This window comes from Pelodiscus sinensis, chromosome 23 (assembly GCF_052426305.1).
Source record: "Pelodiscus sinensis isolate ZL-2025 chromosome 23, ASM5242630v1, whole genome shotgun sequence".
In the NCBI taxonomy this organism is placed as follows: Eukaryota; Metazoa; Chordata; order Testudines; family Trionychidae; genus Pelodiscus; species Pelodiscus sinensis.
In genome coordinates this window covers 5,077,535-5,101,321 of record NC_143074.1, presented here as the reverse complement: position 1 = coordinate 5,101,321, position 23,787 = coordinate 5,077,535, and the positions used below count along the sequence as shown (strand labels likewise).

General features: G+C 54.4%; 2 protein-coding genes across 5 annotated transcripts in view; both read left to right on the top strand.

Moving 5' to 3' along the window:
* The window catches only part of WHRN (whirlin), a 114,357-nt gene extending 105,553 nt beyond the window's left edge, over window positions 1–8,804 (top strand). For both annotated transcript variants that reach the window (XM_075905665.2, XM_075905666.2), the window contains 2 exons: window positions 1,923–2,045; window positions 7,731–8,804. In XM_075905665.2, the coding sequence (XP_075761780.2) occupies window positions 1,923–2,045; window positions 7,731–7,913 (306 nt within the window). In that variant the 3' untranslated portion in view covers window positions 7,914–8,804. The remainder of the gene's footprint in view (window positions 1–1,922; window positions 2,046–7,730) is intronic.
* A 5,603-nt stretch (window positions 8,805–14,407) lies between these two features.
* AKNA (AT-hook transcription factor) overlaps window positions 14,408–23,787 on the top strand; it is a 74,450-nt gene continuing 65,070 nt past the window's right edge. For all 3 annotated transcript variants that reach the window (XM_075905906.2, XM_075905905.2, XM_075905903.2), the window contains exon 1: window positions 14,408–14,543. The gene's annotated coding sequence lies outside the window, so the exon portion shown is untranslated. The remainder of the gene's footprint in view (window positions 14,544–23,787) is intronic.

Genomic DNA, 23,787 nt, shown 5'->3' with positions numbered 1-23,787 from the left:
GCAGGGGGGCTCACCTGGGCATCGCAGACACAAGCATCACACACCCCATGCCTGATGGGGAGGCGGGAGTAGAAACCAGGGGTAGAGGTGTGACAGCAACTTTGAGCTAGGTCAGCGGCGGGCAACCTGCAGCCTGGGGTCGCATGCAGCCCATCGGGGTTCTGTGTGTGGCCCATACACCTCCCTCGGCCCCATCTCCCACTTCTCTCGTGCACTGGGGGCCTTGTACTTACCCACTCCTCCCCCACCCTCCCAGTCCTTCGAGACCACCACGGATCTGCTGATTCGCGGCATTTAAGCTCTGAGAGGTGGGGGGAGGAGCCAAAAACAGCTGGGCTTGGGAGAGGCAGCAGGGGAGAGGCCAGGCCGGGATTTGATATTATAAACGTTTCCCTTTTTTATTCTCTGGAGTTGCTGACAGTTCTATTCTTATATGAATGGCTGACACATGCCTACTGGTTTGGAAACATTCGACGTGCCCTGCATTCATGTATTTAATCTTAGCTGCGGGGGCTTGGTGAGTTCACACGTAGGGGTGCCGGGTGTCCAGTTTTGAACAGGACCGTCCAGTATTTGAGCTTTCTGTTCGGGAAACAAATTGAGAAAATAGAAATGAGACAATAGAACTGTCCAGTGTTTTCTAAATCAGAGGGGATGTAGATTGGGGGGATGACTAGCTCAGTGGTTTGAGCAGTGGCCTGTTAAACCCAGAGTTGTAAGTTCAATCCTTGTGGAGGCCATTTAGGGATTTGGGGCAAAAATTTGTCAGGGATGGTACTTAGTCCTGCTGTGAAGACAGGGGACTGGACTCAATGACTTTTCAAGGTCCCTTCCAGTTCTAGGAGATAGGCAATCTCTATTAATTTATGCCATGCCAAGCGCATTCAATATTTTTGTTGAAACCATCTGGCAACCCTATGCACACGGTAGATTTCCATCTGGCGGCCACCAAGACAGAGGAGGGCCACTCCCGAGCCGCGCTTGCCCGTGGCTGATCTAAGTCGACCCTCTCGCCACGCCACAGCGCTGTGGCCAGCTGCCCAAGCCACGCGTCCCCACGTCCCAGGCAGGATTGTACCATCCAGGCTGCTACCTGGTCACAGCTCTTGAGTCTCTAGCTCGAAACTCGCTCCGGCCCGTCTATGCTGCAGCCGCCACACTCACGCCCCACGTGCACTGGGGACGTCCCACTCCCCTTAGTGGGCAGGCGTTGCCCCGGAGATGTCGGAGTGGGCAGCATTCACTGGCCCAGCCTCCCGAGGGCAGGACTGGTCCTTCACGCGCATGCTGAACCCACACAGCTGGCCGTGGCTTTAGCAGGGGCCACGGGTGCCTGCAGGGAGAGGGAGGACCGGGTGGGCTGTGGCATGTCTGGATGCTACTCAGCGAAAGCCCGCCCCTCTCCTCCCCGCAGCCTGCCACTGATCCCCGTGCTGGGCGTGCAGTGTGTGTCTCCACACGCCGACGTAGGGAGCCTGCAGTGCGGATGGGCCCCTACCCACAACAGCGGGCGGGGACGGGCCAGCCTTGGTGGCACAAAGGGGCTGGCTGCCCGGCCGGGGTGCAGAGCGAGCCGCGGGGCTGGCAGCCTTTCGGAGACCATCTTGCTGCTCCCACAAGGCTGCAACATCCCCCTGCGGCTGCGGAGCCGAGATCCCTGCAGCTCAGAGGCCCCTGGACTGGGGAGTCGCAGCAGCCAATCAGCACGTCCCGCTGCTCGTCCCATCAGTCACTGCAGGGCCGTGGCCAGAGGGACCCCAGGATCCTCGTTCCTCTGCCAAGGAAAACTCGCCAGGCTGGGAAGGGTTAACCTGCTTGCCTAGGGGCCCCCAGGAAGTCGGGTCTCTCAGGGGACGGGGCAGGATGGCTTGGGGAGGCGGCTCCAGCCCCCATCAGCCACGTTGCTGTCTCGCCTTCCACAGCCCGGCCTCCTGGAGCCCACCTCGTGTCTGATTCGAGTGGCGAAGAGCGCGCCCACCCTGGGGATCGCCATCGAGGGCGGGGCCAACACCCGGCAGCCTCTGCCCCGGATAGTCACCATACAGGTACGGCGGGCTGAGAACGGGAGAACCTCGGTGCCAGTGCTTCCCCGGGGCTCTGTGCTCTGACAGGTCCCGTGAGATTTCACACCCGGGTTCCTCTACCCGGGACACGCCCAGAATCCAGCCTCCTTCCCCCGCTGGGCCTATCGCTCCCCACCAGCAGATGGAGACAGAGTGCTGACTCCATCGTCCCCGTCACTTCTCCCCGTCTCCAGCAGAGGGCGAGCGTGTTCTCTGGGAGGGGAGAGTCAAAGCCAGCGAGGTGCAGGAGAGACGGCTCGCCGGGCAGTTCCCCTAGGGGGCCACACTGGGACGGGAGGAGATTGTAACTCCGGGTCTGTCTGCACCAGCGGCGGGCAATAATTTTCACGGTGGGAGGGGAAGAAATAATAATTTTGGTACATGGTCATGGGCCAGCTCCACCTCCAGAAGGGGGCGGGGCCAGGGACAGAAGGGGCGGAGCCTGGGAAGATGGGGCAGGGCTGGAGACTAGCCTCCCCCTAGAGTTGCAGCAGCAATTTAAAAAGCTTGTGGCTCCAGCCCCTGCAGGGGTAGCACCACAACTGGGAGCCAGGAGCCATTTAAGTAGGATCCTGCTGCCTGAGCCACTGCCTGGAAATTCGGTGGCATAGGCAGCAGGATATAACTAGGAAGGAGCCAGATGCCATCTGCGGGCTGGATCAAAGTGTTAGGCAGGCAGGATCCAGCCCCCGGGACGCTTCTTGCCCAGCCCTGGTCTACACAGACACTTAGTCCAGGGCACGCTGCACTAGCGTGCTGAGCATGAAGGGTCCATCTGGACCCAGCCACACACTAAGCGTTCCATAGTCCACTTTGACCTACTCCAGTTTCCAAGGGAGGTAGCTCAAAGCGCAGGAAGGACCTGCTAGGGAACGTCGACACAGCAGCGCCCTTTCAGAATCACTGACATTATTCCAAATGAACTAAGAGCGCGTCAACACAACGAGCCTTTCTTTCGAAATAACATCGAGCTGGAGAGCTTCTTACTCCGACTCCTGTAACCCTCATTGCACGAGGAGGAAGAGAGTTTTTCCTTCGACTTCCTGCTGTGCAGCCAGCGCCAAAAGCCCAGTTAAGCTACTTCGACTTCAGCTACGCAATTAACAGAACTCAAGTTGTGTAGCTTAATTCGGCTTTAGCCCTGCTGGGTGGATGTACCCTGAGTGCACGGTAGCAGGTCCACATGGACACTTAGCTCGCGGCAGGCAAGTTGGGGGTAGACTCACGCCCCAGTCTGTCTTGCACTCAGTGTCCATGACCAGCGGTTCCCAACCAGGAGTCTTCCTGGGGGTACATCAGCTCATCTAGATACTTGCCTAGTTTTTCAAAGGCTACATACAAAAGCACTAGCAAAGTCAGTACAAACAAACTTTTCTTGCAATGACTCATTTATGCTGCTCCATACACTACGCACTGAAATGTAAACATAATATTTCTATTCCAATTGATTTATTTCATAAATATACAGTAACAAGGGGGCTACGTCCGCGGCTCGCTATACTCGCCAACCCTCTTCTCTCTTGCCTCTTTCATGGCCAGGAAGCATGAGGGTGTGATGACGTCATTATGTCGCTCAGTAAGAAAAACTTTTTTATAGACAAAACAAAAAGCAGGACAATGTAGCACTTTAAAGACTAACAAGATGGTTTATTAGGTGATGAGCTTTCGTGGGCCAGACCCACTTCCTCAGATCAAATAGTGGAAGAAAAGTGGGTCTGGCCCACGAAAGCTCATCACCTAATAAACCATCTTGTTAGTCTTTAAAGTGCTACATAGTCCTGCTTTTTGTTTCAGCTACACCAGGCTAACACGGCTACATTTCTATCACTTTTTTATAGACAGAGAGAAAATGAGAAAATTAGCAACTGTCCTGTGCCAGTGTGCTGTGACACTTTTGTATTCTTATGTCTCATTTTGTAAGCAAGTTGTTTTTAGTAAGGTGGAACTCAGGGGTACATGAGACAAATCAGATGCCTGAAAGGGGTACAGTTGTCAGGAATGGTTAAGAGATGCTAATGTATGGAAATCTTCGAGCCAGGTTTTTCAGTTCCTTGGGCAAAAAATATTGCTTCAGGTCCAACTGAAAATGAACATTTTTTGAAATTTTCAGTAAACTGAAAAGTGAAAAAAAAAAGAGTTTAGTGTCACACTAAACATTTGGGGCATTTTTAAATATTAAAAAAAAATAAAATGAAAGGCGTTTTGAAATGCAAAGTCATTCCAAGCTGAAAAATTGAAACGTTTGGTTTTGAGAAGGTCAGAATGGATGGGAAACCAGTGCGACTGTGGGAAATGTCATGTGTCTCCCAATTTGCCTTTGTCACTGAAAAAAAAAGTTTGAGAGGAGAACGTTTGCCCTGCTCTGACTATAATGCTGCAGCCCTGCTCTCTGGTGCGCAAGAAATGAAACAGCAGATTTGCAAACGGCTCCAACACAATGGATTCCACGGCCCGTAATCCTCATTTCCAGCAAGGCCGGCGAAGTTGTGCCCTGCATGGCTGGCTGTTTGGTATCTGCTATTCATGTCGCTCCAGTTAAGATGGGTCCACACAGCAGGGCGAAAGTCGAATTAAGCTCTGCCACTTCAGCTGAGCTACGTCAATTGCGTAGCTGAAGTCGAAATAGCTTAATTCGGCGTTTGGCGCTGTCTACACAGCAGGAAGTCATAGAATCATAGAATCATAGAACTGGAAGAGACCTCAGGAGGCCATCAAGTCCAGCCCCCTGCTCTAGGCAGGACCAATTCCAACTAAATCAACCCGGCCAGGGCTTTGTCAAGCCGAGACTTAAACACCTCTAGGGATAGAGACTCCACTACTTCCCTAGGTAACCCATTCCAGTGCTTCACCACCCTCCTAGTGAAATAGTTTTTCCTAATATCCAACCTGGACCTCTCCCACCACAACTTGAGCCCATTGCTCCTTGTTCTGCCATCTGTCACTACTGAGAACAGCCTCTCTCCATCCTCTTTGGAACCTCCCTTCAGGAAGTTGAAGGCTGCTATCAAATCCTCCCTCACTCTTCGCTTCTGCAGACTAAACAGACCCAAATCCCTCAGCCTCTCCTCATAGGTTATATAGAATAGAATAGAATCATAGAATAGAATAATAGGACTGGAAGGGACCTCGAGAGGTCATCGAGTCCAGCCCCCCGCCCTCAAGGCAGGATCAAGCTCCGTCTACACCATCCCTGACAGATGTCTATCTAACCTGTTCTTAAATATCTCCAGAGAGGGAGATTCCACCACCTCCCTTGGCAATTTATTCCAATATTTGACAACCCTGACAGTTAGGAATTTTTTCCTAATGTCCAATCTAAACCTCCCCTGCTGCACTTTAAGCCCATTACTCCTTGTCCTGTCCTCAGAAACCAAGAGGAACAAATTTTCGCCTTCCTCCTTGTGACACCCTTTTAGATATTTGAAAACCGCTATCATGTCCCCCCTTAATCTTCTTTTTTCCAAACTAAACAAGCCCAGTTCATGAAGCCTGGCTTCATAGGTCATGTTCTCTAGACCTTTAATCATTCTTGTCGCTCTTCTCTGTACCCTTTCCAATTTCTCCACATCTTTCTTGAAATGTGGCGCCCAGAACTGGACACAGTACTCCAGCTGAGGCCTAACTAGTGCAGAGTAGAGCGGCAGAATGACTTCACGAGTTTTGCTTACAACACACCTGTTGATACAACCTAGAATCATATTTGCTTTTTTTGCAACAGCATCACACTGTTGGCTCATATTCAACTTGTGGTCCACTATGACCCCTAGATCCCTTTCCGCCATGCTCCTTCCTAGACAGTCGCTTCCCATCTTGTATGTATGGAACTGATTGTTCCTTCCTAAGTGGAGCACTTTGCATTTCTCTTTATTAAACCTCATCCTCTTTACCTCTGACCATTTCTCTAACTTGCTAAGGTCATTTTGAATTAAATGCTCCAGCCCCCTAATCATTTTGGTTGCCCTCCGCTGGACCCTCTCCAATGCGTCCACATCCTTTTTGTAGTGGGGGGCCAGAACTGGACACAATACTCCAGATGCGGCCTCACCAAAGCCGAATAAAGGGGAATGATGACATCTCTGGATCTGCTGGCAACGCTCCTCTTAATGCATCCTAATATGCCATTAGTCTTCTCGGCTACAAGGGCACACTGTTGACTCATATCCAGCTTCTCATCCACTGTAACCCCCAGGTCCTTTTCTGCAGAACTACAACTTAACCAGTTGGTCCCCAGCCTGTAACAATGCTTGGGATTCTTCCGTCCCAAGTGCAGGACTCTACACTTGTCCTTGTTGAACCTCATCAGATTTCTAGTGGCCCAATCCTCCAATTTGTCTAAGTCATTCTGGACCCTATCTCTGCCCTTAAGCGTATCTACCTCTCCCCCAGCTTAGTGTCATCCGCAAACTTGCTGAGGGTGCAATCCATCCCCTCATCCAGATCATTAATAAAGATATTGAACAAAACCGGTTCTAGAACCGAATCTTGGGGCACTCCGCTAGAAACCGATCGCCATCCTGACATCGAGCCGTTGATCACTACCCGCTGGGCCCGGCCTTCTTTCTATCCATCTTACCGTCCATTTATCCAATCCACAATCCCTTAACTTGCTGGCGAGAATATTGTGGGAGACCGTATCAAAAGCCTTGCTAAAGTTAAGGTATATAACATCCACTGACTTCCCCATGTCCACCGAGCCGGTTACCTCATCATAGAAGCTAATCTATGGGCACTCTTCCTCTGGCTTCCCTTACTCCTTGTGAAACGAGGGTTACAGGAGTCAGAGTAAGAAGTCCTCCAGCTTGACGTTATTTCGAAATAATGGTTTGCGGTGGAGATGCGGTGCATAGTGCAGTGCACTATGTCATTTCAGAATAAGGTCAGTTATTCCGAAGTAACGCTGCGGGTGGAGACGTCCCCTGAGGGAGCAGGGCTGATCTTATAGGAGTCCCACGATGTGCAAAAAGCAAAACAAACAACCGTTCAGTCCCGGGCTGAGCAGCTTAGACAGTGAGTCCTGCTGAATAACAGGGTTGGCTCGTAACAAACACTAATGCAAATGCAGCCGTCAGGGCTGGCGAAGACTGGCCAATGCGAGCGAACCAGCTGAGCATTATTCATTTGCGTTAGTGGCTCTGTCAGGGGTACGGACACGCTGAAAGAGATCAGGGCCCCAGTGTTGTAGAAACACCCAGAGAGGGAAGAGACAAGCCAGGCACGGGGAAGGCGATGACAGGGAGGGATTTGCTGCAGGCCAGTGGCAGAGCTGGGATTAGACCTTGAGTCTCCTGTGTCCTACTTCAATGCCCCAGCATCCTGGGCCCCGCCTGTAAAACGAGGGCTAATCCAGGACCACTGGCCAGTCCACAACCCAGGGAATTACATTCTGCCTGTTTTTTGATTGGATACAGTATTCTTCACTTTGTCCCGCACTGTTGTGTAATGTTGCATGCAGCTGTTAAGCAGTCGTTATGCCCCAGAGGTGGCTGCATTTCAGTGTGGGCTAAGGCCCTGCTCCTCAAAGGTGTTTAGGTGCCTGAGTTGAAACCACAGGGAGTTAGGCACCTAAATGCCAGTCCGGCTCTGGGCCTAAGTGACCCCTGAAGCTTTCAGGGATGCAGATTGCTACCTGCAAGTGCTTCCCTCTCCTCTGTTCCTGCCCCACAACAGCGAGGAGGCTCCGCCCACAACTGCGGGAAGCTGAAGGTGGGGCACGTGATCCTGGAGGTGAACGGCACGACGCTGCGGGGGAAGGAGCACCGGGCAGCCGCGCGCATCATCGCCGAGGCCTTCAAGGCGAAAGAGAAGGACCACGTCGATTTCCTGGTCACCGAGTTCAATGTCGCCCTTTAGGGAGCTCGGCCGCCCCCGAGCCAAACGGACGGGAGAGCGAGGCCGCCGGGCGCTGGATCCGACGGGGCTTTGGGCAGAGCAGCAGGCTGGTGACCACGGGCACCCACGCGCCACTGGGCAGCCACCCCCTCCTGCGCAGAGCTCCCTGCCCGCCATACACCTGCTCACGCGCCCGCTCCGGGCACAGAACGTGGGCAGCCAGCCCGGCTGCCCCAGGCACGAGGCGGTGGCTAGAGAGAGGCAGAGGGAGGAAGCAAAGCAGCTGGGGGAGAGAGGAGAATGTTGACTCCAGCTGGTCCCTGCTCTCCAGTCTGGGCACTTACTCAGGGCACTGCCCAGCCTCTGTCTCTCTGCAGGGAGTTCAGAGTCATTCCCCCGTTTAAGCCATATCCAGATGGTCTTTCCCTGTATCCCTGCCTCCATGTGGGGGCAGAGAGGCCAGCCACGCCCCTGGGAGCTCGCCCCACCCTGCCCCGTCCCTCACCATCTCACCGGCCTCTCTCTCCCCTCCATCAGTCCCCCTCCTCTACACAGAAAGCCCCTCCAGGCCTGGGTGATTGGCTGGGCACAAGGGAGGCCGCGTGCCCTGCCGTGCAGTCATGTTAGTGCCACACGTGGGGCGCAGGAGAGGCCACGGCTGCGAATGGCCACAGGAAAGGGCCGGCGGAGAGATTTCTGTGTTGGTCACTTGGTTCCTCATGTGTTCTCTCACGGGCTGGTGCTCTGGGGGCGGGGTGGCAGGCCTGTGGCCCCGGCACCCCTCAAGGCTCCACGCCCCCTGCCCCAGAGCGTGCCGCCAGGAAGGGATGCCTTGTCGATTGCCAGCGGGGTGGGCGTGTGTACATAGACAGAGCTTGTGCTTTTAATTTTTCAATAAATCCAACAGGTTAGAAAACGGCCGCCTTGTGGATGTCTCTCCCGATCCTGGCTGCAGTGGGGCGAGCAGTTCACAGGGGGACGGTTGCTCTCCACGTTGGGCACGTCCCCAGTCGAGCGTTGTTATTGAAGTTTTGCATTGCAGCGGAGAACAGAGCCCCACTGTGCTCCGTGCCACACAGACACAGGGAGAGAGTCCCGGCCCCTAAGAGCTTGCCTTTAAAGAGCCAGAACAGACCAAGTGTGGGAAGGAGAACTGAGAAACCCGCGTACACGCCCGGGCCGAGCATTCATTCAGCAGCAGCGTGTGCATCTGCAGCATTCGCTCTGGGTGCATGTGTGTGTGTGTAGACCAGGTGTGTGCCATGTGCGGTGTGTGCACACAAGACATGTGTGTACCACATGCAGAGTAGGTGTGTGCACAGAGCACACGTGCTACATATGCAAAGGGGAAGAATGTGTGCACAGAGCATACATGTGCTGCATGCAAAGGGAAGTGGGTGTACACAGAGTATTCATGTGTTGCATGCAAAGGGGAGGTGTGTGTGCAGAGCACGTGTCCTGCATGCAAAGGCGAGGGATGTGTGCAGAGCACACGTGTACTACATGCAGAGGGGAGGGCGTGCAGAGCACACGTGTGCTGCATGCAAAGGGAAAGGGTGTGTGCAGAGCACACGTATACTACATGCAAAGGGGAGGGAGTGCAGAGCACATGTGTACTGCATACAAAGGGGAGGGAGTGCAGAGCACACGTGTGCTGCATGCAAAGGGGAGAGGGTGCAGAGCACACGTGTGCTGCATGCAAAGGGAAAGGGTGTGTGCAGAGCACACGTGTGCTGCATGCAAAGGGGGGGCGGTGCAGAGCATGTAAGTGTCCCTCTGCAGGCGTCCCGCATGCTGCACGCGAATGCCCTGTCCTGCGGTTCTGGGCAGGCTGCTGGATGCCGTGCCGACAGCAAGCTCCTCGCAGGCTCAGCCCTGCCCCTGCCAGCCGGGCACGAGGAGCCGGCCCTGGAGACCCTGCCCTTTGCCCTGTTTCTCGCAGCCGTTTGGCCCTGGGTCTGTCCCTCCCCAACGAGAACAGCGCTGTCCTCCCCGTGGGGACAGCCAGCGGCCAGCGCAGCCCCCTGCATCCCTGGGGCCCGCGTCACAGGCAGCAGCGGCTGGCGGCTCGGTTGCCCAGGCGGCTTGCGAACACGGCTCAGCCCTGCCCGGGGCCTGGCCCGTGGCCGAGTGTGGCTCTTGCGGCTTGTGCTCTTTGAGGGGAGCCCTTGGGCCTTCAGGGAACCTCGCCAGGGCACCTCACAGGCACGTCCCCTCCTCCCCAGCCCCCTTCGGGCCGGGCCAGTGGGGCGTGGGCGGGGGAGGGCCACACGCAGTCGTGAGCCTTGCAGATGGCGGCGGGGGGGGGGGGTCCAATGGCTTTGTGAGGAGACCGGAGTCCCGGATCTGCTTGAAGAGCCCCCACCAACCCAGGTGCCTACGCGCCGTGGCGAGGAGACGGTTAACTCCCGTCTCCCGGGGCCTTCCTGTCTCCCAGAACGCTAGCGAGCGAAAGCCCAGCCCCAGCAGCGTACGCAGGACCTCCCTCCGGCCGCCCTGCGGAGACCAGCCGGAGGGAACGCTGGCCTGGGGCTGCCGGAGCGATTCTGCCTTCTGAGGCCACGTGCCGTGTGCAGGAGGCATCGGACAGCGCTCACCCGGCCCAGCAATCGGAGCCAAGACCCCTCCCCTGCAGAAGCAATGGGGCACCTGGCTTCCGTTGAGTTCTCGGGGACTGCGGAGTTTGCTGGTTCTCAGACCAGATAAGCGTCCCTCCAAAGCCACCCGCAGCTGCTCCTCCACACTAACTGGCCCCCAATTGGCATGCTCAGAAAAGAAACGTTTCCACTTGGGGGGAAGCGTGTCTGGCCCCTGCCCCGCCTGTGCCCACTGATTGCACAGAGAGCCAGAGGGCTCCGGGCTCCTGTGCAGGCAATACAGCAGGGAGCCACAGCTCGGAGACCACCCGAAAGCTCAGAGCCGAGAGCCCGTTGGCACAGAGCAAGAGGCCAGAGCCAGCACACCCGCCCGGGCTGCCCAGTTTGACAGCCCTGACAGACCCATTGCACAGGCAGCTCAGTACAGCCCTGCCTGTCACCCCAGAATGCCCATCTGCAGGGCCCCACCACCGGCTCTAGGCAGTGACTCCAAGGAAACTGAGGAGGCAGCACTGGCCCGAACAGAAAGGCTGCAGCACGTGCAGGGCCGGGGCCCCAAGGTTAATATTCAGCAAAATCTCCCAGCAGGGCTTAGAACTCTCCCGGCCCCTTCGGACAACCCAGGGCACCTGCACCCGATTCCCGCACCGGACTGTCCAGCCACACAGGGCAGAGAGGCGCCCACCAGAGAATGGTGCTTGCTGAACGTTCAGAGTCTCTCTCTCTCTTCCTCGGCTCCGTGGCACCTTACAGACCAACACATGTATTAGCTTTCGGAAACCCCACGGACGCTGGAATGTATTTGATCATCTCTAAGGTGCACAGGGCTGCTTGTTTTTACAGTAACAGACTAACACAGCTCCCCTTCTGAGACTCTCTGGGTGTTTGCTAGCAGGCATCGCTCACGGCAGCCAGGCGCCTTCCCATGGCTGGCGCCACAATGCCCTGTCTCTGCTGCTCCCACCCAGCTGGTCAGCTCCGTGTTGTCATCTTCTCTACTCCCCTGGGGAACTGGAGAGCTGGGAGCCAGGGGTAGCGTGTTCTTTTCTAATCAATTTCCTGGGATCGCTGCCCCCTCTGCTGGCTGGAAGGGGTGGGCACGGCTCATGGGAAGTGGGGTGTAAAAGTGCCTGGGAAGTACCGTAGCTGCCTTTGTTTTGGAAACCGAAAGTCGTCACCGCTTCTGCTCCCAACCACTAGCTGGGCTAGGGTTCTGGTCACTGTGTGCATGCACCCCAGCTCGCTTCGTGCTGAGGACCTGCCAGCAAGGGACATGCAAAGAGTTGCCTCCCACGTCTGTGATTCATTCGCTGCTGCCTATATCAAGGGCTTGGTTTCCACCGAGTCGGCTGCGTCTTAGTTCTGCTGTTGTCTTATGGGCATCTCGCTGCCCCTTTACCATTGTGCAGCTCATCATGGGATAGTCAGGAGCAATGCTCTGGCACTGGGAAAGTGCTGCATTTTTAAATGTTAAAACAACTTAAAAAACAACACATGGGCCTGTAGCACCTGCACCATGGTCTACACTAGGCCTTTATTTTGAAATAACCTCTCTTCAATTGAATTGATATACGGAGCGTCCACACTACCATGCCCGTTATTTGGAAATAACGGGCTACTTCATTCGAAATCTGTACACCTGCTTTTCTTGGGGAATAACGTTCATTCTGAAATAGTTATTTCAAACTAACATTAATGTGGTACTTTGAAATAACTACTCCCCAGTGTAATTTGAACTAATTACTCCTAAGTGCGACCTGGGCCTCTAAGCTGAGGTAGCACGTCCTCATTATCGGGGCCTGCCTTGAACTAATTTCGAGGCTTCCCCGTAGAGAGGACACACTATTTTGAATTTGTTAAATCGGGAGTTAAGTTGAATTTAGTCATTTTGAAATAGTTTCCTAGCGTAGACATGGCCTTAGAGACTAACAAAAATATAGACGGTATCGTGAGCTTTTGTGGGCACAACACACTTCTTCAGACCATGAGTGGAGCAAGAGGCACTGAGGAAGTGGGTGGTGCCCACGAAAGCTCATGATGCCATCTATATTTTGCAGTGTTGTCTTCAAGTCGTCATTATCCAAGTCGAGTCTCAAGTCACTACAGTTCACGTCTCAAGTCAAGTCTCGAGTCCCTAAGGTCACTTTCGAGTCAAGTCCCAAGTCGAGTCTCAAGTCGTAATTTAAAAAATGTCAAGTCACTTTTGTACAAGCCATCAATATTGGCATGTTCGGACAATTTTTTCACTGAGTCGATTTAACAAAATTAACAAGTCTCGAGTCGAGTCTCAAGTCACAAGCAATGAGCCCAAGTTGAGTCTCAAGTCAAGTCACCTAGGCAACTTAAGTGAGACTTGAGTTCAAGTCATGGGACTTGAGTCAACAACTCTGATATTTTGTGTTGGTCTCTGAAGTGCTACAAGACCACTCATTTTTAAAGTTCTTTTTTAGTTACAAACTAACAGGGCTACCCCTCCGAGATTTTTAGATGTCATTAATGCATGAAGTGGACGCAGCTGGAAATTAAGTGAGCTAGCGCCGTGGACTGCCAGCAAGTGCTCCACAGGGAAAAGAATGGGGACCATTGTTCTAAATATAATAAAACACTGGGGAGGAAACAGAACAGTGTGAGCGACTCACCTCCAGTGAAGACAGTTTCTATGGTAATGATGTATGTGTGCACAATCCCTCGGCTGGCTGGAATCAGGACAGCTCAGCTGTGTGGCATAGGCCCTGTCCTGGTCAAAGCAAATGGGGATTCTCCTTCCATTCAGGTAGTAGTGGGAGGAGTAGCATGGAGATGGGAGGGAAAGAAGGAGGTGCATAGAGATGGGGAGGAGGCCAAGAAGATGGGGGAAGTAAGTAGGAAGACAGTGGCACTCCTTTGGGACAACACCTAGCCAAATTCCTGGCTGAAGCATGTGAGAGTCGGGGACAGATCATTCTGTCCCCTGGGGATCCAGCCATGGAACAAACTTCCCAATGTCAGAATGGGACCAGCTTTAGGAAAAGCTGCAAAACCTTCCTCTTGGGCAGAGACTTTTCACCCTCAGTGACACTCACAGTACAAACACCCTTGCTCTGCCTTACCCCCCATCCCTCCCCAGAAGCTTACTCCCGAGACAGCTTTCACTCTGGAGCCAGGGACTCCCTGAAGGGCACAGACTCTGCTCTTGCTGTTGCGTTCACATGGCAGAGACTCCAATATGCAGTGATGGGCAGCGAGATAAACCCCTGCGCCAGATGAGCTGGGTGGGGAGTGGGGTGGGGGGGGCAGCCGAAGCAGAGTGGCACAGGAGGGAGAGATTTTTGAACCAGCCAAAGAGGAGGGGCTACTGGTCTGCACTAGCCCCCCACAGCCCTTGGCAGGGCAGGGAATGGGGTGGGATGGAGCCGTAGTGGGGACAACAGGTAGGTCCAGCTGAATGGAGGTGGGAGGGATGAATCTCTGCCCCGCCCATTCTCTCTTGCTGCCCAATCCCAGGCCCGCAGGAGTTGCTAGACGCACTGATTGACATAACTTGATCCTGCTGAGTTTATTCCAGCTGTTGACTACTCGCTGCTCTCCGGACGCGCTGATTGGCTGCAATCGTTATATTATGCTAATGAAATGGAATCCCTCTCCCCTGATTGGAACAAAGACAGGACTAGGCAGCACTTTAAACCATCCTGTTAGTCTGGAAAGTGCTGCCTAGTCCTGTCTTTTGTTTCAGCAAGACCAGACTAACAGGGCTGCATCTCTGTCACTGTTCCCCTGATTGGAGCCACGCTCTGCATTATGCAAATATAGACGAGAGCCCCGCCCCCTTAGCGGACAGATGTGACGTACCCTTGCAAAAACTCCGGTGCGGGAAATATGATGTATTATGCTAATGAGAGCCGAGGCGCCGCCTCCTGCCGGGGTTATGCTAATGAGGGCCCCGCCCCTGCCATCTGCCCGTCTCGGGCTGGAGACTATTGTTCGCAACTCCGGGAACTGGACGGCGGAGGGGAGTTTGCTCTGCGCGGGGCCAAACTTTGGGCCGGGGAAGGGACTCGAACCGCCAGCTGCGCAGGTGAGCGAGGCCCCCTGACCCGGGCGAGCAGCGTGGCCGGGGCGGGTCCTACCCGCCGCCTGCCAAGTTCCATGTGTGTTTGCAGTGGGAGGCGGCTCGAAAGTTCACTCGCAAACCCAGGGCTGCCTGGGGGCCGGAGATTGAACCCGAGGTGAGACGGTAAAAATGCCCCAGCCCCCCAAGGAGGGGAAGAGATTTAGAAAAAACAGGAATAAAAATGAACCAGCTTTGCTCATCTCGCCCTGTGCGGAGGGAAACGTGAGCGGGGGCCGCAGCCAGCTGTGGGGTTAGTGTGTGTGTGTGTGTGTGTGTGTGTGTGTTTCCTGTCGCTGTTCCACTCGTGTTCCCAGGCTTCTTACAGCACAAGAAATGTCTAAGAAGAGGGGCGGGGGCTTTAAAACAATCCCAGCTCTATGCAACAGATCTGTGTGTGTGTGTGTGTGTGTGTGTCAGCCCCATGCAACAGATCTGTGTGTGTGTGTGTGTGTGTGTGTCAGCCCCATGCAACAGATCTGTGTGTGTGTGTGTGTGTGTCAGCCCCATGCAACAGATCTGTGTGTGTGTGTGTGTGTGTGTCAGCCCCATGCAACAGATCAGTTGTGTCTGTTTATGTCTCCGCTCCTTGCAACAGATGTGTGTGTGTATGTGTGTGTGTCCCAGGGCTGGAGTGTCGTTGCTGTGGTTACCCCCAGCCGAAGTGGCATTGCAAGCTGGCTGGTTTGTGTGTGTGAAACTCACTAGGCAACCAAGGAGACACTCTGTGCATTGGTGACTTGCTTTACAAGAACCTGTGATTCAGCTAATCTGCTTCCCGCGCCCAGAAAGCTACAGGCCCCGTCTCTCGGCAGGAGGCAGAGGTGGGAAAGCTCTTGGTTATTAGGGATTAATGTCGGGGGAGACAGAGACGGTTGTGGAGGGACGGTGTTGTCTAGTGATTACAGCAGGACTCCTGTGTTCTGTTACCCTCTCCTGGGTGGGGTGTTGTAATCCACAGAGCAGAAGGGAGAACTCTTGTTTTTTGGAGGGTGAAGTTCTGTTGCTTAGATGGGGGCTGGCTCTCAGGACTCCTGGGTTCTACACACATACACACACACCCGGCCCCTATTTAAAAGGAATGTATTGTGGTGGTTAGAGGGGAGTGCGATTCAGTGCTTCTGTGTTACGCATTCTTCGGAAATACCAGCTGTACAAACTGGCAAGCACAAGCCAAGCTGCATTCAAAAGTGCAAAAGATTTTGTTTTCCCCGTGATGGGCTTTCTGTGGGTCTGTTTCCTTTCTAAGCAGGCAGCTGGTTTAAGAATGTCCGGAGGGCGCGGGGGACGTGTACGTGGTTTTTTAAAAGTCTCTTTCCACTTAAAAAGTCTGTTTTGCTTTTTCAAGTGGGTCTCCGAGTTTGTGGCAAGAGGATTTCATGGTCATTTCATCAGCGTACTCTGCTCACTGGCAGGAAATGTGGCAGTAAGTCCTGTCCTGGGCTGACGAGGGGGATTTCAAGACACTGGGATCTCGCCCTGGAGGTAGTTGCCTGGAGGATGTTGCAAGGGCTGCTTTGAGTTTTAGTTCCCTTTATTTTTCTTAGAAAAAAAGCGTTTAAAATCCTCATTTCCTTCAACACGGCTCACGCGCCACACCCCAGGGTGCACGAGGTGGCCAGGCTTTTAGAGGAAGGGTCCCTTTTGTATCCAGTGTAACCGGCACATCTCGGCCACGCTTTCCATTTGGCCCCATGATCCCTTCTGCTGTCTACGTGGCCCATCCCGTTTGTTCCTTCCCAGCCTGGTGCTGGAAGGGTCTCCCGTGCCCGCAGGCTGACAGCTGTAGCTAGACAGGAATTAAGGCCACCGTCCTGAGCCACAGAACTGGCAGGGAGACTTGTCAGACTGCGTTAGAGCGACGTGCGCTGAGCACGCACCCTCCCGGTGGGGGGATGATGCTGAGGAGCGATGCGGCGCATCCCCATTTGCCGTGGGGCATCCCGGGGGCTTTGGAAGCTCAGAAGAGGCTAAAGGTCGTTTGTCCAAAATAGCCCCTCGCCTGAAGCGCTGTGGGGGGACGTGCACGGGTTTTGCGCTGCGAGGTGCTGAGATGAGGCTGTTACCCCTGCTAGGGTCAGAGTCACAGGGACCCACGGCAGGAGAGGCAAAGCGAGGGCTGCACGTGTGGCCTGCTGCTCCGTCTTCATTCATGCTGCGCTGCCTGGCAGGTGACTGACTCCTCGGGTCACAGCCTGGTGAATTGAGGCCAGAGCCAAAGCTCCCTGACAGCAGTGACAGTCGTCCCTCTGGGGTTTGTGTCCGACCCTGGAGGTGTCCCCCGCGAGTGCTCAGTGACTGGAGTGGATGGACTCAAAGGGCAGCGTTCACCTGAGCAAGAGAAACAGGACTGGGTCCTCGGAGAATAAACACCAGCTGAACCCTTAGCTCATTTTTAACAGACATGGGAGGGAAGAAATACCCTGCATCTTCCATCTTCCATGGCAAACCAAGCTCCACGCAATACAGCTCCCAGGGCGCCAGAGCAGGGGATGAAGTTAAAGCCCTCGGTCAGTCCCAACTTGGGATCCTGCCAACCTCCACTGACCCCCTGTGGTTTCTTTTGAAACAGAGTTTGGGGGAGGGAGACTGGAAAAACAGCCATCTCTGCATTTGCTGGCTCAGGATGGCTGCCGCCCAGCAGGCCCGGTGGCTGTATTCTAGAGGTGGCGAAGGGCATTCTGCATCGTTTCTGGTGTTCTCGGGGTGATCCTTTAGAGTGAAAGGTGTGGGCTGCGTGTCAGCTGGCTGGGCCAGGCTCTTGGTACAGTCGGTGTTCAGGTGTGAGGTCAGGGTGCCGGCTGGGTGACGAAACCGCCGGTGTCGCTTTTCAATGCCTGTTGGAGATGGGCACGCAAGCTTGGTGGGGTGCCATTGACAGCAGTGCAGGCACTCCAAAGGTGGTGGAGAATGCAGGGGACTTGCCCCTTCGCTGCTCTGCAGCTTTCGGGTGAGTGTGGGGCGCAGCGCTGTAACCTCCCCTGTCATGAAATCAAGGTTGTGTGTGTGTTAATAGAAAGGATGATGGTGCTGTGTCAGATGGACTCTCCATCACTGGAGATATTTAAGAGCAGTTTAGGAGACTGGATTTGATGACCATGAGGGCAGGGGACTGGATTCGATGACTCTCAAGATCCCTTCCAGGTCTAGGAATCTATGCCAGGCCATGCTTGAGAGGCAGTGCTGTCTAGTGGGTAAAGTACCGCACTAGAACTCAGGGGATTTGGGTTCTGTTTGCAGCTCAACCCCTGGCCTGCTGGATGACCTTATGCAAGTCACTTGCCCAGATGATGCCTCAGTTTCCCTATCTGGGACCAATGACACTGCCCTCCTTTGGAAAGCACTTTGAGATCTGATGAAAGTGCTAGCGAGGAGCTTTTATAAAAGACTTTATTTCCCCATAAGATAACTTATGTACAATTGTTTATGAATTAAGAAATAACTATCAGGATTTGTCGTTTATTTCCTTTCTTTGTATGTGCACAAAAGTTGTATGTGTGTAAGTAAAGTTTTACAAGCCAGGCATAATTAGCTGCTGTACTGAGAATTTCCTCTTGCCAAATGTCAGCCAGGGACACATTCTTATGGCCTACTTAAAATCCCCCAAACCAGAGGTTTTCACTGGAAATGCTGACATGCCATTAATGAGCTAGTGGCATAGACAAAAGTTCAGACTGAACAGGGAATTTGCTGAGACTACTTGAGGCCTGGGAGTATGAAAACGATCGGCTACAAGGGGCTATCATTCCGTCAAGTTTCCCTTCGCAGCTTCAGTTAACATGCAAGGGACATTGGTGGGTTCAAAAATTCTGTAGAAAACTTCCTTCTCTATTAGGCATAATGATTATGGAGATTAGGGAGATTAGATGAGTTAACGGCAAAAGATGTTTTTAAAAGTGTATTTTTCACTCTTTACTCTGTTGGTTTCCTTTTTGCATTTCACTCATCTTGGGCAGTGAAGATAGGGCCAGATTTTCAAAGGGGGGGATACCTTATGGGAGGCAGAGTGTACTAGCAGATTGAGCACTGGAAGGGGACATAGGAGACCTGAGCTGTATTCCTGGCACACCCCCTTGTCTGGGGGAGGACCTCAGGCTGGCCACATCCCTGCTCTGTGACTCAGTTTCCACATCTGTAGAACGGAGCTAATGAGACAGCCACCCTTTTGGAAAGCACTTGGAGGACTATTGATGAAAAGTGCTGGATAAGAGCTGGGTATTTCATTCTTACTGATGTTTGTCCCCATGTATAATCACCTAAAACACAGCCCCTTGATCTCCAAGGTGTCTGAGTGCCCATAGATCGACTACCAAGGAGGGGAGCTACAGGTTCTCGTCCGGGCAATCAACAAACACAAGTCAGGAACCAAAACAATCAGAACAATGGCAGCAAAATGAAGAAATTAAAACCAAAAAGGGGAGAATCTTTCCATTTGACTCCTCGTTTCTGTGCCTTTGGGGCATGCCCTGTCACTTGTTGCGGAGAAAAACCAGAAAACACGCCCTAGGAGTACTAGAAGCTACTTCCTTTAAATAATGAATGCTGAGCTTCCCACTTAAGGTCATAATGGATGGAGCTTTAGCTTTAGGTACCCTTGGATCCTCCTTGTCACATGTTTACCGACCCCCTCAAAGAACTCTAGGGCTATGTCTACACTGGCAGCTTCTTGCTCAAGAACTGTTTTGCAGAAGAGTTCTTGTGCAAAAAGTCTTTCACAAGAGAGCGTCTACACTGGCATGTGCTTTTGCGCCAGAGCATCCATGCCAGTGTGGACGCTCTCTTGCACAAGAAAGCTCTGATGGCCATTTTAACCATAGGGCTTTCTTGCGCAAGAAAATCATGTTGCCTGTCTACACTGGCCTCTTGCGCAAGAGGGCTTATTCCTCGTAGGGAGAGGAATAACTCTTCTGGAAGAAGCCCTGTTTTCCGACACTAGACTGTACATTTCCTTGTGCAAGAATGCGCGTGCAGTGTAGACACCCGGCAAGTTTTTGTGCAAGAACAGCTGTTCTTGTGCAAGAAGCCACAAGTGTAGACGTAGCCTAGCATGAAACAACAAATGGTCTGGTAGCACTTTATAGACTAACAAAACAAAGTGCTACCAGACCATTTAGTGTTTTTTAAGTTTATCCTGTACAGACTAACTCGGCTACCCCCTGCAGCTTTCTAGCAGATTACTAAAGCATGATTTCCCTTTACAGAAACCATGACCATTGGGAGCTGCGGGGCAGCACCTGCAGCTAATGGCATATTAGGTTGCATTAGAAGGAGCATTGCCAGCAGATCCAGAGATGTGATTATTCCCCTTTATTCGGCTCTGGTGAGGCCACATCTGGTGTGTTCTGTCCAGTTCTGGGCCCCTCACTATAGAAAGGATGTGGACGCATTGGAGAGGGTCCAGCGGAGGGCAACCAAAATGATTAGGGGGCTGGAGCACATGACCTACGAGGAGAGGCTGAGGGATTTGGGTTTATTTAGTCTGCAGAAGTGAAGAGTGAGGGGGGATTTGAGAGCAGCCTTCAACTCCCTGAAGGGGGATTCCAGAGAGGATGGAGAGAGGCTGTTCACAGTAGTGACGGATGGCCGAACAAGGAGCAATGGTCTCACGTTGCAGAGGGGGAGGTCTAAGTTGGATATTAGAAAAAACTATTTCCCTAGAAGGGGGTGAAGCACTGGGCTGGGTTCCCTAGGGAGGGGGTGGAATCTCCATCCCTAGAGGTTTTTAAGTCTCGGCTGGGATGATTTAGTTGGGGTTGGTCCTGCTTTGGGCAGGGGGCTGGACTCGATGACTCCTGAGGTCTCTTCCAGCCCTAGGATTCTAGGATTAAAAGGACACTGTGCAGACACAGCCTCCCTAGGGTTGCCAGGTGTCCGATATTTGGGCCCTCTGTCTGGTAAAAAATTTTTTAGAAAATACCAGACGTGCAATGTGCACTGTCCGTTATTTTCTGGTTTTCCAGCAGAGCGTCAGACAGAAGCCTGGCAGGGTCGGGGGGAGTGGCTGGGAGGCAGGGCGTGATCGGCGCTGGAAGCCCTTGGTTGCGTCTGAGGAGGAGGGGAAGCCCTGTCCCTGCTCCTGAGAGCGTGGTGGAGCTGCAGCCAGACTCGCTTCGCCGGGACTGTGCGCGGGACGGGCGGTGCCATGGAATCTGCCCGTGCCTGGGTCAGTCCCGCTCCATGCCAGCCAATTTGCTCCCCTCTCCCACCCCTGCCAGCTCTGCTTCCCGCCGGCCGCCCCTCCCCCGATCTCCCCCAGCCAGCCCCGCTGCGGCCTCCCCCTCTCCCTCCTGGCCAGCTCTGCTTCCCACCGGCCACCCCTCCCCCGATCTCCCCCAGCCACTCTAGGGTTGTCAGGTGTCTGGTTTTCGCACCATTTGTCTGGTAGAAAATTTCAGAAAATACCGGACGTGTGCAATGTGCAATGTCGGTGTTTTCTCAATTCCCGGCTGGGCGCCGGGCGGGGGCGAGGAACTGACTGGGAGGCGGGGCCACGATTGGCGCTAGGAGCCTCTGGTCGCATGCAAAAGCCGGGGTGGGTGGGCGGGGGCTGGGACTCCCAGCCACTCCCCCCGCCCGGCTTCTGCACACAACCAGAGGCTCCCAGCGCCAATCGCGGCCCCGCCTCCCAGCTGGGAGCCTCTGGTTGGTGCAGAAGCCGGGGGAGGGGGGAGTGGCTTCCAGCCCCACCCCCGCCCGGCTTCTACTAGCAACTAGAGGGAGTGCCTGCCGGGGGGGCGGGGGGCGGCCCCTTGGACTCAGACTGCGGCCGTGGCTGCACCCCCTCTCCCCCGGCCAGCTCCACTTCCCCCCCAGGTGGGTGGCCGGGCTGGGAGGAATGTCGGGGGAGAGCGCTGGATTGTCAGAGGGCTGGCAGTTCAGAAAGGGGGGGGGGGGGTCTCTTTTTGTCGTCTTCTAGCTGCCCCCCTCCTGGGCTGCATCCCTGCTCGTAGGCGGAAGGGAGGCGTAGCAGCTGGCCCTTTCTCCCTTGCAGTCCTGTGGCCCTGCGGACTGCGGGTGCAGCGGGGGCGATGCGCCCGGAGGTGAGCTGGAAATTTGTGCCTCCCGTGCCCATTGGCAGAGCTTGCGTGGCCCAGCTGCACAGAGGTGCAGGCCGGGGCTGGGGTGCACATGGGCCGGGCTGGGCTAGCCCAGAGGATCGCTGGGCAGGCTGGAGTGTGCTGGCAAAGCTGGGCTGGGCCGCAGGGGAAGGCAGGGCGGTGCCTGGGCCAGGCAGGAGTTGCAGACGGTGCAGCAGGTTGGGGCGGAGGTGCCTGGCAGTGCAGTGCATGGCAATGGCAGGGGGTCAGGCAGCGATGCCGGGCGTGTCTGGGGGGGAGTTGGGTCTGTGCGGCGCCCGTGACTGCCCGGAGCTCCATCGGCCACGTGCTGTCCCCACACACTCGTGTTCCTCGCTCGCACGAGCATTTCACAACGGAAAAGGGGGACGTAGCGAGCATCCGGGGCCCAGGAAAGAGCCAGGAAATGCAGCGTGCGCCTCGGCTCTCCCGGGATCCGCGCCAAGCTTTGCCTGCTACCAGCAAGTCCCCAGAGCGCAGCTGGAGCCATGCTCAGCTGGTGCCTTCCCAGCCGCGGGGGGGCCTGGCGCAGGGGGCTTTTGTCTGCACGAGTGTGGGGAGAGCAGCAAGCGGCCAGCGATGGATAATCAGATTAGCCGAGCGAGGCTGGCATCTCAGAGTGGGGGCAGGGCGCTTTCCCTCCCCACGGCTTCTCTTTCGGGCAGCTGCCAGTGGCAGGGCCAGGCTGCTGAGCAAAAGCCTGGCTGGCAGATCACACTCAGCGAGGCTGGGACAATCTTGAGGGTGGGGCTGCTGAGCTGCGCCCCTCTTTGCCCCAGGCGCGGGTCACACCTGGGGGGCGATGGCAGCACCCAGGAGTGGAGTTGCTGAAATAGCCCCTGGCAGCCAGGAACCCAGAGCTGCCAATGGAGCTCAAAGGGTCGGAAGCCGAACCTGTGAAACCCACAGCCAGGAGCCCCCAGGGTAGTGGTGGTGGTGGCCGCGACTCCCAGGGGCAGCCGGGCCCTGGGCATGGGCTGGCGGGCGGGATCCTGGCTCCGGGTGCAAAATTGTGGATGGGCCTGCAGCACCCCCCACACCTATTCCCTGCACCTGTGATTACACTTCCCAGCCCCTCTCGTGGGTAGCCACCCGGCCCCAGGCTCGCTGGGGTGAAGGATTCCTGGTTATGATGTTCCACTGATGCTGTAGCAAAGAATCAGAACCCACTTCCCTTTCTGTCCTCCGGGGTGGGAGAGGGGGAGGAGGAGTCAGGGTGTCTACTTTAGTCACATCCTTTCGTCGGGCCCTGCCTGTCTCTTTCTCTTTCATTTTCATGCACTGGCCAGGACTAGAGTCTCCCCCTCCCCCCCCCACCCCCACTGGAGTTTCACATTGGGAGAAGAGGTGAGAAACTGTTTGCCAATTTCTGCCAAAGGTCACTGTGGTTGTAGGGAATTGTCCATGTCCTCTGCTTATAGGCTGGAGGGGAAGAAAGCCAACTTGGACCCCAGGTTAGGTTTTGTAAAACAGTCATTCACAAAACCAAAATCAATGCCCACGAGTTTGAAAGAAGAATTCATACGGGAAGAATGGTTTTTAATTTTTGTTATTAAATCTTCCAGTGTTTGCGATATTGCCAAACCTAGGGACTCAAATCACAAGCCAAGCCTCCTGCAATCATGAAATAAACAAAAAGCAACAAAAACTTTGGAATGTATTTGTTTGCTGTGTGATTTTTTTATTTTTTTATTTTTTTTTGAGTATGAGAGTTTAGTTTTTCAAGTTTTTTCTGCAGGCCCTAAGGGCAGAGTTTTAATATCTGATCAACAGAAATCTGAGATTCTCACGAAACATGAACTCCAGAAAACCACCAAGTATCACAAGACCCAATAAAACCAGGCTAGTTAGCAGTGCTGTTTGCAGCTCAGTCTTTGCGTCATTGTGCTAGAGCAAGAAAACAAGTGAAACTGACAAGAAACAAGAGACGCTGACCTGTCAAGTCCTGTGCTCCAGCCCCCCAAAAAGGAGGGTTGGAACTCAAGGACGGGGGCTGTGTGTGTGTCTGGTGAAGAAAGGTGGGTGTGAGGGGAGGGACGGCGGGAGAGGAGGCTGGTCGTGTATGTGACAGACAGGCCAGGAGGTTTTGGATGGGTGAGGGTGTGTTTGGGGTTGTGGTCTTGAGATCTGGTGAT